This window comes from Salvelinus namaycush, chromosome 1 (assembly GCF_016432855.1).
Source record: "Salvelinus namaycush isolate Seneca chromosome 1, SaNama_1.0, whole genome shotgun sequence".
Classification (NCBI taxonomy): domain Eukaryota; kingdom Metazoa; phylum Chordata; class Actinopteri; order Salmoniformes; family Salmonidae; genus Salvelinus; species Salvelinus namaycush.
Genome location: NC_052307.1, coordinates 42,759,752 through 42,773,162, shown reverse-complemented (window position 1 = coordinate 42,773,162; position 13,411 = coordinate 42,759,752). Strand labels below are relative to the sequence as shown.

The 13,411-nt window shown below is 43.9% G+C and overlaps 1 protein-coding gene across 1 annotated transcript in view; it reads right to left on the bottom strand.

Moving 5' to 3' along the window:
* The window catches only part of rasgrf2b (Ras protein-specific guanine nucleotide-releasing factor 2b), a 247,634-nt gene that overhangs the window by 48,745 nt on the left and 185,478 nt on the right, over positions 1-13,411 (bottom strand). The window contains exons 21-22 of the mRNA XM_038988743.1: positions 11,528-11,640; positions 9,851-9,914 (exon numbers count right to left, since the gene is read on the bottom strand). Coding sequence (XP_038844671.1) covers positions 9,851-9,914; positions 11,528-11,640 — 177 coding nt within the window. The remainder of the gene's footprint in view (positions 1-9,850; positions 9,915-11,527; positions 11,641-13,411) is intronic.

Here is a 13,411-nt window from a genome sequence, read left to right as displayed (position 1 = left end):
GAGAAGAGGTATTCGGAGCAGACTTCCAGTCCGCCTCAGGTGTGCACACCATCCACCACATCCAAGTAAATTACTCGGTAATATTCAGTCTCTGGACAATAAAGTAGATGAGCTCAGGGCGAGAATCTCCTTCCAGAGAGACATCAGGGACTGTAACATACTCTGTTTCACGGAATCATGGCTCTCTCCAGATATACTGTCCCCGTCCAGCCAGCTGAGTTCTCAGTACATTGCGCAGACAGGAATAAAGAACTCTCTGGGAAGAAGAAAGGCGGGGGTGTATGCTTCATGATTTACTACTCATGGTGTGATTGTGATAACGTTCACCTGACCTAGAAAACCTCAATCAAATGCCGACCGTATTACCTCTCAGGAGAATTGTCTTCGGTTATAGTCACAGCCGTGTATATTCCCCCTCAAGCCGATACCACAACGGCCCTCAAGGAACTACACTGGACTTTATGCAAACTGGAAACCACATATCCTGAGGCCGCATTTATTGTAGCTGGGGATTCTAACAAAGCAAATTTGTGGAAAACGCTACCAAAGTTCTATCAACACATTGACTGTAGTACTCACGCTAATAAAACACTCGACCACTGCTACTCCAACTTCCGGTATGAATGACTCCATTTTGCTTATCCCTTCCCATACACAGGAACACAAACAGGAAGTACACCTGCTAAGGTCTATTCAACGCTGGTATGACCAATCGGAATCCATGCTTCAAGATTGTTTTGATCACACGGACTGGGAAATGTTCCGGGTAGCCTCAGAACAACATAGACGTATACACTGACAAAGTGATTGTGTTCATCAGGAAAGTTATAGTGGATGTTGTTCCCACTGGGACTATTAAAACCTACCCAAATCAGAAACTGTGGATAGATGGCAGCATTCGCGCAAAACTGAAATAGCGAACCACCGCATGTAACCATGGCAAGGTGACTGGGAAAATGGTTGAATACAAACATAATAGTTATTCCATCAATAAGGCAATAAAACAGGCAAAACGTCAGTACAGAGAAAAAGTGGTGTCGCAATTCAACAGCTCAGACACGAGACGATTGTCTACAGACAATCACGGATTACAATGGGAAAGCCTGCCACACCACGGACACCGACGTCATGGTCCCGGACAAGCTAAACACCTTCTTCGCCCACTTTGAGGACAACACAGTGCCACCGATGCGGCCAACTCCCATGGACTGTGGGCTCTCGTTCTCAGTGGCCGACATGAATAATGCATTTAAAGCGCGCTTTAAGATGTCCACCATTGTTCCTGTACCCAATCAAGCAAAGGTAACTGAACTAAATGACTGTCGCCCCGTAGCACTCACTTCTGTCATCATGAAGTGCTTTGAGAGGCTAGTTAAGGATCAAATCACCTCTACCCTACCTGACATCCTAGACCAATTTAAATTTGCATACCGCCCCGATAGATCCACAGACGATGCAATTGCCATCGCACAGCACACTGCCCTATCCCATCTGGACAAGAAGAATACCTATGTAAGAATGCTGTTCATTGACTATAGCTCAGCCTTCAACACCATAGTATTGGGTACTGGACTTCCTGATGGGCGGCCCACAGGTGGTGAATGTAGGAAACACATCTACTTCACTGATCCTCAACACAGGGGCCCCACGTGGGTGCTTGCTCAGCCCCCTCCTGTACTCCCTGTTCACCCATGCCACACATGCCTCCAACTCAATCATCAAGTTTGCAGACGACACAACAGATTACCTGATTACCAACAATGACGAGACAGCCTACAGCAGGGGTGTCAAACTCATTCCACGGAGGGCCTAGTGTCTGCAGGTTTTTGGTTTTTCCTTTCAATAAAGCCCTAGACAACCAGGTGTGGGGAGTTCCTAACTAATTAGTGATGTTAATTCATCAATCAAGTTCAAGGGAGGAGCGAAAACCCGCAGACACTCGGCCCTCCGTGGAATGAGTTTGACACCTGTGGCCTACAGGGAGGAGGTGACGACCCTACTGGAGTGGTGCCAGGGAAAATAACCTCTCCCTCAATGTCAACAAAACGAAGGAGCTGATCGTGGATTTTAGGAAACAGCAGAGAGAGCACGCCCCTATCCACATCGATGGGACCGCAGTGGAGAAGGTGAAAAGCTTCAAGTTCCACGGCGTCCACATCACTGACGATGTGAAATGGTCCATCCGCACAGACAGTGTGGTGAAGAAGGCGCAACAGCATCTCTTCAACCTCAGGAAGCTGTTGAAATTCGGCTTGGCTAAGACCCTTACAACTTTTACATGCAGAATTGAGCACATCCTGTCGGGCTGTATCAACGCCTGGTACGGCAAATGCACTGCCCGCAACCGCAGGACTCTCCAGAGGGTGATGCGGTCTGCCCAACGCATCACCGGGGGCACACTGCCTGCCCACTAGGACACCTACAGCACCCGATGTCACAGGAAAGCCCAAAAGATCATCAAGGACATCAACCAACCGAGCCACGACCTGTTCACCCCGCTACCATCCAGATGGGGGGGTCAGTATAGGTGCATCAAAGTTGGGACCAAGAGACTGAAAAACAACTTCTATCTCAAGGCCATCAGACTGTAAAATAGCCATCGATAGCCGGCTCCCACCCGATTACTCAACCCTGCACCTTAGAGGCTGCTGCCCTATATACATAGACATGGAATCATTATCACTTTAATAATGGAACACTAGTCGCTTTAATAATGTTTACATACTGCTTTACTCACTTCATATGTGTATACTGTATTCTATTCTACTGTATTTTAGTCAATGCCACTCCGACATTCCTCGTCCTAATATGAATACATTTCTAATTCCATTCTTTAACTTTAGATTTGTGTGTATTGTTGTGACTTGTTAGATATTACTGAGCTGTTGGAGCTAGGAACGCAAGCATTTCGCTACACCCGCAATAACATCTGCTAAATATGTGTATGTGACCAATAACATTTTATTTGATTTGACTATCCAACACAACACTGGAACTCTTCCAAGTCAAGTTAAGCCTTCGGTTTTACTAATTTATTGCCACCATGGCCCGCCGGTGTAACTGCTTACTGACTGTACACTGTAACGTTACTGCATGAATGTAGCGGGTTTACTAACGTGTTAGTTCTATTAGCTATGCTGACTATGACAGTACTTTAGCTAATATGTTGACAACGATGTAGGCTGTGTGTAGTGGTTTGGCTTAGAACGTTTTTTTTTGCCTGGTCACATACTGTACAGCTGATGTGTTGTGCATTGAAGTTCACAAGCGAAGGGAAGAGGTGAGAGTGTTTACGCGTGATCAGGGGTGCATTCATTCCGCTGATTCAGGATAGCTTCAGGATAGTCCTCGTTGAGGAAGATGTACATTCCTCTCAAGTTCTTGGCTCTTTCCTGAACCTTAGGAACTTGACCACTATCTTGACCATCTTAGCACTATTGGACTGAGTCTGTCACCTGGGTTCGTGGTGGGTTTTCCAGTCCTGTGGGCGTGCTCCACCTCAATCTTCTTGTGGTCTATCTTGAGTTTTTCCGAGATAATTTCCCACCATCCAGGTCTCATGTGGAGATTCTGCAATTCCGTCCACAACCATGTTGGTCCACCGTGATTGTCCTTCGAGATAATACGATTTCTCACTGTTATCATGGATTCACATACAGAACTGAGGTCCTCTCTCAATTACTTACAGATTGCTGTCATCTTGACATTCTCCTGTTTAAACTCATCGAGCTGACCCTGGGAGACTGTTCTTCAGGTCCTGGACCACTCTGGTCAGGTCGTCCATTATTTTATTAGCGGACTCCCCCAGTTTTTGGACAAAACACTTGAAGCTATTTCGTGTCATTTTAACTGTTTGTAAAACTATTTTTGTTCGCTTAAAAGATCCTTCACTGGTGATAGAGAGACACCACTGTCCTCAATGGTACTCCCACTGGCTTTGGTCTTTGTCATGGTAACAACATAGGTTACCTGTTACTCCTCGCAGATCCAGACAGGGCAGGTCGCAGGGAAGATTGATGACAACAAACAGCAGGGTTCAAGACAGCCACAAGCTTAGAACAATCCACTCCACTGATCCCTGACCTACGGGGGGTGCAGACATCTGTTCCAGCCCAGCAATAGCACACTTGATTATTAACCTCAGGGGGCACTATTTTCACCTCCGGATGAAAAGCGTGCCCAAAGTAAACTGTCTATTACTCAGGCCCAGAAGCTAGGATATGCATATAATTGGTAGATTTGGATAGAAAACACTCTAAAGTTTCCAAAACTGTTAAAATAATGTCTGTATAACATAACTGATATGGCTGGCGAAAACCTGAGAAAAATCCTTTCCAGGAAGTGGGATTTTTGTGTGTTTTTAGTTTTATATTGAATGCCTATACAGTATCCCATGACTTAGGACTCAAATTGCACTTCCTATGGCTTCCACTAGATGTCAACAGTCTTTAGAAACTGTTTCAGGCTTGTATTCTGAAAAATGAGGGAGTAAGATTACTCTGAGTGGACCCTGGGAAGTCCCCAGACCTGTTTGCTGCGCACGACCGAGAGCGAGCCTTTCTTGTTTTTCTTTTATATTGACAAACTTTGTTTGACATGTTTCTACCAACTTTACTGATACTATTTGGATTTTTCGTCTGCCTGTTGTGACTGCCTTTGAGCCATTGGATTACTGAACAAAACTCGCCAACAAAACGGACATTTTTGGATATAAAGAGGGACTTTATCGAACAAAACTAACATTTATTGTGAAACTGGGTGCAACCATATGAAGATCATCAAAGGTAAGTGATTAATTGTATCACTATTTCTGACTTTTGTAATTCCAATACTTGGCTGGTAACTGTTTGTTATCTTTTGTGCGCTGGGCACTGTCCTCAGATAATTACATGGTATGCTTTCGCCGTAAAGCCTTTTTGAAATCTGACACCGCGGTTGGATTAACAAGAAGTTCATCTTTAAGCCGATGTATAACACGTGTATGTTTTATGAATTTTTATTATGAGTATTTCTGTTTTTGAATTTGGCGCTCTGCAATTTCACGGAATGTTGGCCAGGTGGGACAGTAGCGTCCCACATACCCATAAGAAGTTAACAAATTAGGTTTGATACATTAAATCAGGTGTGTTAGTGCTGTGCTGGAACAGAAGCATGCACACCCAGCAGGGTTAGCCAGTTCCATTTTTAATAGGTTTATAAACTCAGCAAAAAAAGAAACTTCTTTTTTTCAGAACCCTGTCGTTCAAAGATAATGAGTAAAAATCCAAATAACTTCACAGATCTTCATTGTAAAGGGTTTAAACACTGTTTCCCATGCTTGTTCAATCAACCATAAACAATTAATGAACATGCACCTGTGGAACGGTCGTTAAGACACTAACAGCTTACAGAGCGTAGGCAATTAAGGGAGACAGGACGGTTCAGCTGATCGTCCTCGCAGTGGCAGACCACGCGTAACAACACCTGCACAGGATCGGTACATCCGAACATCACACCTGCGGGACAGGTACAAAATGGCAACAACAACTGCTCGAGTTACACCAGGAACGCACAATCCCTCCATCAGTGCTGACTGTCCGCAATAGGCTGAGAGAGGCTGGACTGATGGCTTGTAGGCCTGTTGTAAGGCAGGTCCTCACCAGACATCACCGGCAACAACATCGACTATGGGCACAAACCCACCGTCGCTGGACCAGACAGGCCTAGCAAAAAGTGCTCTCCACTGACGAGTCGCAGTTTTGTCTCACCAGGGGTGATGGTCAGATTCGCGTTTATCATCGAATGGAATGAGCGTTACACCCAGGCCTATACTCTGGAGTGGGATCAATTTGAAGGTGGAGGGTTCGTCATGGTCTGGGGCGTTGTGTCACAGCATCATTGGACTGAGCTTGTTGTCATTGCCTGCAATCTCAACGCTGTACGTTACAGGGAAGACATCCTCCTCCCTCATGTGGTACCCTACCTGCAGGCTTATCCTGACATTATGGCAGCATTCGCGCAAAACTGAAAGCGCGAACCACTGCTTTTAATCATGGCAAGGCGACCGGAAACATGATCGAATACAAACAAGTGTAGCTATTCCCTCCGCAAGGCAATCAGACAAGCTAAGCGCCAGTATAGAGACAAAGTAGAGCAATTCAACGGCTCATACACGAGATGTATATGGCAGGGTCTACAGTAAATCACGGATTACAAAAAGAAAACCAGCCCCGTCGTGGACACCGACGTCTTGCTCCCAGACAAATTAAACAACTTCTTTGCTCGCTTGGAGGACAATGGGACCTGTTGGATCGGAGGGTTAGGGCTAGGGCCATTCTCCTCAGAAATGTCTGGGAACTTGCAGGTGCCTTGGTGGAAGAGTGGGTTAACATCTCACAGCAAGAACTGGCAAATCTGGTGCAGACCATGAGGAGGAGATGCACTGCAGTACTTAATGCAGCTGGTGGCCACACCAGATACTGACTGTAACTTTTGATTTTGACCCCCCCTTTGTTCAGGGACACATTATTCAATTTATGTTAGTCACATGTCTGTGGAACTTGTTAAGTTTATGTCTCAGTTGTTGAATCTTGTTATGTTCATACAAATATTTACACATGTTAAGTTTGCTGAAAATAAACGCAGTTGACGGTGAGAGGACATTTCTTTTTTTGCTGAGTTTACATTGTGTGTGACTTAAACTGTATTTTTGTTCACAAAATGTGCTAACATAGGTACATATCAAATCCATGGTATGCAAGGATGTACCCTTATTCTCTTGGGACATTCATTGGGATCTCTTCATCTGCAGACAGGGTTTTACATATCTCTGTATCAGAGGACAGAAAACATCACAAAAGAAACAGGCTGCATTACACTCAAATTAGACAGCACTGAATATTATGTTGTTATATCTCTCTGTCCTCAGTTTCTCTCACGAGGGAATGGAAATGGAGAATATTTTCATAATGTCCTTCCACAAAGGTACCTGCCCTATCCAGAGTAGCATACTCTCCCTTCTGAAAGCTTGAACTGCTAGCTAATCCATTCACCCTCTTCCATGGTTGTTAGCTAGCTACCTAGATACAAATGCATTTAGACTTACATCAAGTTTGCAAACTGGTGAAATTTAATCCACTTAGCTAACTTTACATACCGTATAGCTGGCTAACATTACATTAGCAGCTCATTTCAGTTAGCCTGAACACTAAGGTTCTGTAGCAAGCTAGCTAGCTAATAATACATTGTTTTTGATCATTTAAAAATATATTTACTTACTTGTAAAGGGGTTCCCACTGCCTCCGTTTTCTGGCTCCTTAGAAAAATGAAATAATTTGCAATCTTCCTGAAATTTCCGGTGGTATCAAAATGCAGCCAGCCATCTGGACGATTGGAGAACTTCCAACAGACGGACTTTGGTCTTCCAACATGGTGACTGGTGCGTTTGTTAGGTTATTTGTAAGCCCTCTATGTTTAGTGACACGTGTTATTATGGCTTCACCATATAAATGTGTTCTTATTCTATTTCTATGGAAACAAATCAGCACTAATCATTGCTAGCTTGCTAGCTATCAAAGTGAGTGTTCACTTAGGGCCAATGGTGAAAAGAATTGCACTTTTTTGTAAATTAGTAAGCTGGCTAGTTGAGTTTTACAAACATGATAAGCCACAGGAGCTAAAATTGTTAATCACAATGAAAATAAAGCACATACACTGACATTTGATTCACTTAAAACTTGTTAAACCGAGCGGTTCTTTTGGACCCAGTTCCGGTTCTGCAGAGCTTAGCCTAAGTGGTTCCTACTGAGTCAATTTCGGTCAGAAAATAGAAAGTGACATATCATTTGAAAGCTACAGCACTTGTCTTTTTGGAAATCTAGCTCAAATCGTAGTGCTGGCAATGTCATAAGGTGTCATATATTATTCCTGTAAGACGAAAAATTAAGACATGTGCTATGTCAACAGAGCTCGTCAGACCTCATCCAGTGGCAGTTTAGATTTAGGCAGTTTAGATCTAATCCCTAAACTACATTTCAATTTGATTTTAAAACAATGGAGCAAATAGATTCCATTTCATATTGGTTTAAAGTCCAAATGAAATTTAGTTTAGAAGAAGGATTCAATTTAACTACACTGAACACTGAATATAAACACAACATGTAAAGTGCTGGTCCCTTGTTTTATGAGTTGAAATAAAAGATCCCAAAAATGTTGTGCACAAATTTGTTTACATCCCTGTTAGTGAGCATTTTATCCTTTGTCAAGATAATCCATCCACCTGAGAGGTGTGGCATATCAAGAAGCTGATTAAACAGCATGATCATTACACAGGGAACAATAAACGTTTTTGTCACACAACCCAATGCCACAGATGTCTAACGTTTTGAGTGAGCATGCAATTGGCATGCTGACTGCAGGAATGTCCACCAGAGCTGTTGCCAGAGAATGTAATGTTTATTTCTCTACCATAAGCCGCCAACATCGTTTTAGAGTGTTTGGTAGTACTTCCAACCAGCTTCACAACCGTAGACCACGTGTAACCATGCCAGCCCAGGACCTCCACATTTGGATTCTTCACCTGTGGGATCGTCAGAGGAGGGAGGGGAAACTCATTCTGATTGGCTGGGCCTGGCTCCCCAGTGGGTGGACCTATGCCCTCCCAGTCCCACCCATGGCTGCGCCCCTGCCCAGTCATGTGAATTCCATAGATTAGGGCCTAATATATTATTTTCAGTTGACTGATTTACTTATATGAACTGTAAATCAGCAAAATCTTTGAAATTGTTGAATGTTGCGTTTATATTTTTGTTCAGTATGGTCTTCATTTCAAACTAGGTTTAAAGTTTTGTGAAACAACATTAATAGTTAAACCTTGATTTAACCCAGTTTAAGAGTTCATCCATTTTGGTGCAACCCACCCTTAATGTGTAAGTGAACAGATCAGTCTGCAGACAGATATGAGGGCAGTTTCCCATCCAGTGGAGGGAGAGGGGAGCAAAAATATCCAGTGTCACAGTGGTAATATTTAAACACAACTGGAGACATCTGTCATTTTTGCGACAGGTTATTATTGACACGTCAGCGCTATTGTACCTAGCAAAATAGTGTAGAAGCAATTGCTAACTAACTGTAAACAATTGTAGGAATCTTGGCTAACTGTGAGGCGAACAATTCACTAATTTAGTTAACCTATCTGATCAAAGACTAAAACTTCTAAAATATAGCTAACTAAGCCAATCACAGGTCTCCTTTTACTGTACATTATAAGGTCGTCCGGGTTAGGGTTTGGACGGGGTAGGCCGTCATTGTAAATAAGATGTTTTTCTTAACTGACTTGCCTAATTAAATAGTTTAAATAAATAAGAGGAAGGTGAGTGACGTGATTGATGGAGACAGGGGTAGGATGAGGTAGGACAGAACTCCGACCGGCGTCTCTCTACTGGATGGTGCTAAGGGTTTGGAGGGGACTTATCAGGGGTTGATTATCTGGGGAGTGTGGACACTCTTACCAAGATGAAGTGTAGCAGGGGACTGCTTCTCTGGCAAATTCAGAAGAGGTATCAGTTCCGTACAAAGGGGGCAGAGTTCACCAGGGCTAAGGTGAATGAGAAAGGAGGAATGTCCTAACTACAATGATCAGTTCATATTTGGTGTTGCACAGGGCATAGGAACCATTCACTGGGAACCAATCAGAATCAAATGGGACAATATGGTTAGGGACTAACATGAACTTGTCCAGTAAGAAATGCTTGTTTTCATTGCAAAATGTGTTCTGTTTTACTACGGTGTGCACTAATGAATACACCCCATGGATTAGCTCGAGAGGTTTTGAGTAAATGAGAGGGGTTGCTGGGTAGTGTAGTTTTCTCACCATCTGAAGGATGTCTTCTATCCTCAGCTGGGAATCTGCTTCCTGCTCATCCAGAGAAAGGGTACTGCAGAAACATTTCACCTGATTGGTCAATACTAGTCATAAAACTAGAGGATTGATCTATACCTCTACCAAAGTACATAACATGTGTAATTGTCCAGGCTGCTGTCATACATTTAAAATGTTAATGTTTAACCTGAATAATAGGCTGATAGTGACTAAGTGGACTGGGATTGGATGCCTGTTGTTGGTTTCATGACTATGTAAAGGATAGAAGTCAGGCTGTTAGAGTCGACGGCATCCAGTCGGAGCCATTGGAGTTGGTTAAAGGTGTCCCACAAGGTTCTATACTTGGTCCATTACTGTTCACTCTCTACAAAAACAATATCGGTGATGAGATAAGGAAGTGTAAAATTCATCTATATGCTGATGACACTGTCATGTACTCTACCACTTCAACGGCTGACCAAGCATTATCACTATTGGAGACAGATTTCAAGAACTTGCCTCTTCTGGGAAGGTACTCCACTAAATGTTGGAACATTGCTGCGGGGACTTGCTTCCATTCAGCCACAAGAGCATTAGTGAGGTTGAGCACTGATGTTGGACGATTAGTTCTGGCTCACAGTAGGCGTTCCAATTCATCCCAAAGGTGTTCAATGGGGTTGAGGTCAGGGCTCTGTGCAGGCCAGTCAGGTTCTTCCACACTGATATCGACAAAGCATTTCTGTATGGACCTTGTTTTATGCATTGTGGCATTGTCATGCTGAAACAGGAAAGGGCCTTCCCCAAACTGTTGCCACAAAGTTAAAAGCACAGTATCGTCTAGAATGTCATTGGATGCTGTAGCGTTCGGGCTAAGGGGCCTAGCCCAAACCGTGAAACTCAGCCCCAGACCATTATTCCTCCTCCACCAAACTTACAGTTATGCATTGGGGCAGGTAGCGTTCTCCTGCCATCCCCCAAACCCAGATTTGTCCGTCTGACTACCAGATGGTGAAGCGTGATTCATCACTCCAGAGAATGCGTTTCCACTGGTCCAGAGTCCAATGGCGGCAAGCTTTACACCACTCCAGCCGACACTTGGCATTGCGCATGGTGATCTTAGGCTTGTGTGTGGCTGCTCGGCCATGGAAACCCATTTCATAAAGCTCCCGACGAACAGTTATTCTGCTGATGTTGCTTCCAGAGGCAGTTTGGAACTCGGTAGTGAGTGTTGCAACCAAGGACAGAATATTGTTACGCGCTACGCGCTTAAGGACTTGACGGTCCTGTTCTGATAGCTTGTGTGGCCTACCACTTCGTGGCTGAGCCGTTGTTGCTCCTAGACATTTCCACTTCAAAATAACAGCACTTACATTTGATGAACTGACTTGTTGGAAAGGTGGCATCCTATGACGGTGCCACGTTGAAAGTCACTGAGCTCTTCAGTAAGGCCATTCTACTGCCAGTGTTTGTCTATGGAGATTGTATGGCTGTGTGCTCGATTTTATACACCTGTCAGCAACGGGTGTGGCTGAAATAGCCAAATCCACTAAATCGAAGGGGTGTCCACATACTTTTGTATATATAGTGTATGTGGCCAGTAGCTGCTTGTGTGTATGTGTGCATGTACATGTGTGTATGTGTTCATATTTGAGTGTGTGTGTTTGTGCATGCCTGCATGTTTGTGTGTACCTTAGTATATTAGCAGTAGCTTTTCTCTCCTGTGGCAATAGGTCTGGATCTCTGAGTATCTCCTCTAGTAGACAGATCACTCCCATCTTCAACTCACTGTTCATCTCAAAGTCCTAAACAACACACACACACACACACACACTTAAGAGATATTGCCCGAGAAGCCGTTGTTTGGAGGATACAGAGCATTCGGAAAGTTTTCAGACCCCTTTACTTTTTCAGCTTTAATCAAAAATTGATTTTTTTTAAGAATCCTCAATCTACACACAATACCCCATAATGACGAAGCAAAAACAGATTTTTAGAAACGTTTACAAATGTATTACAAATAAAAAACACATACCTTATTTACATAAGTATTCAGACCCTTTGCTATGAGACTCGAAATTTAGCTTTCCATTGATCATCATTGAGATGTTTTGACAACTTGATTGGAGTCCACCTGTGGTAAATTAAATTAATTGGACTTGACTTGGAAAGGCACACGCCTGTCTACATAAGGTCCCACAGTTGACAGTGCATATCAGAGCAAAAACCGAGCCATGAGGTCGAAGTAATTGTCTGAGAATTCGGGGGAGAAGGGCATTGGTCAGGGAGGTGACCAAGAACCAGATGGTCACTCTGACAGAGCTCTAGAGTTCCTCTGTGGAGATGGGAGAACCTTCCAGAAGGACAACCATCTTTGCAACACTCCAAAAATCAGGCCTTCATGGTAGAGTGGCCAGACGGAAGACACGACAGCACGCTTGGAGTTTGCCAAAAGGCACCTAAAGGACTCTGAGACCATGAGAAACAAGATTCTCTGGTCTGATGAAATCAAGATGGAACTCTTTGGCCTGAATGCCAAGCGTCACGCCTGGAGGAAACCTGGCACTATCCCTACAGAGAAGCATGGTGGTAGCAGCATCGTGCTGTAGGGATGTTTTCCAGCGGCAGGGTCTGAGAGAATAGTCAGGATTGAGGGAAAAATGAACGGAGCAAAGTACGGAGAGATCCTTGATGAAAACCTGTTCCAGAGCGCTCAGGACCTCAGACTGAGGCAAAGGTTCACCTTCCAACAGGACAATAACCCTAAGCACGCAGCCAAGACAACACAGGAGTGGCTTCGGGACAAGTCTCTGAATGTCCTTTAGTGGCCCAGACAGGACCCGGACTTGAACTCGATCAAACATCTCTGGAGAGACCTGAAAATAGCTGTGCAGCAATGCTCCCCATCCAACCTGACAGAGCTTGAGAGGATCGGGACAAACTCCCCAAATACAGGTGTGCCAAGCTTGTACAGTGGCTTGCAAAAGTATACACCCCCCTTCCTTGGCATTTTTACTATGTTGTTGCCTTACAACCTGGATTTCTGGGGGGTTTGTATCATTTGATTTACATAACATGCCTACCACTTTGAAGATGAAAAATATGTATTATTGTGAAAGAAACAAGAAATAAGACAAAAAAACAGAAAACTTGAGCATGCATAACTATTCACCCCCCCACCCCCCCCCCCAAAAAGTAAATACTTTGTAGAGCCACCTTTTGCAGCAATTACAGCTGCAAGTCTCTTGGGTATGTCTCTATAAGCTTGGCACATCTAGCTACTGGGATTTCTTCCCATTCTTCAAGGCAAAACTTCTTCAGCTCCTTCAAGTTGGATGGGTTCCGCTGGTGTACAGCAATCTTCAAGGCATACTCAATTGAATTGAGGTCTGGGCTTTGACTAGGCTATTCCAATACATTTAAATGTGTCCCCTTAAACCACTTGAGTGTTGCTTTGACAGTATGGTTAGGGTCATTGTCCTGCTGGAAGGTGAACCTCCATCCCAGTCTCAAATCTCTGGAAGACTGAAACAGGTTTCCATGAAGAATTTCCCTGTATTTAGCATCATCCATCAT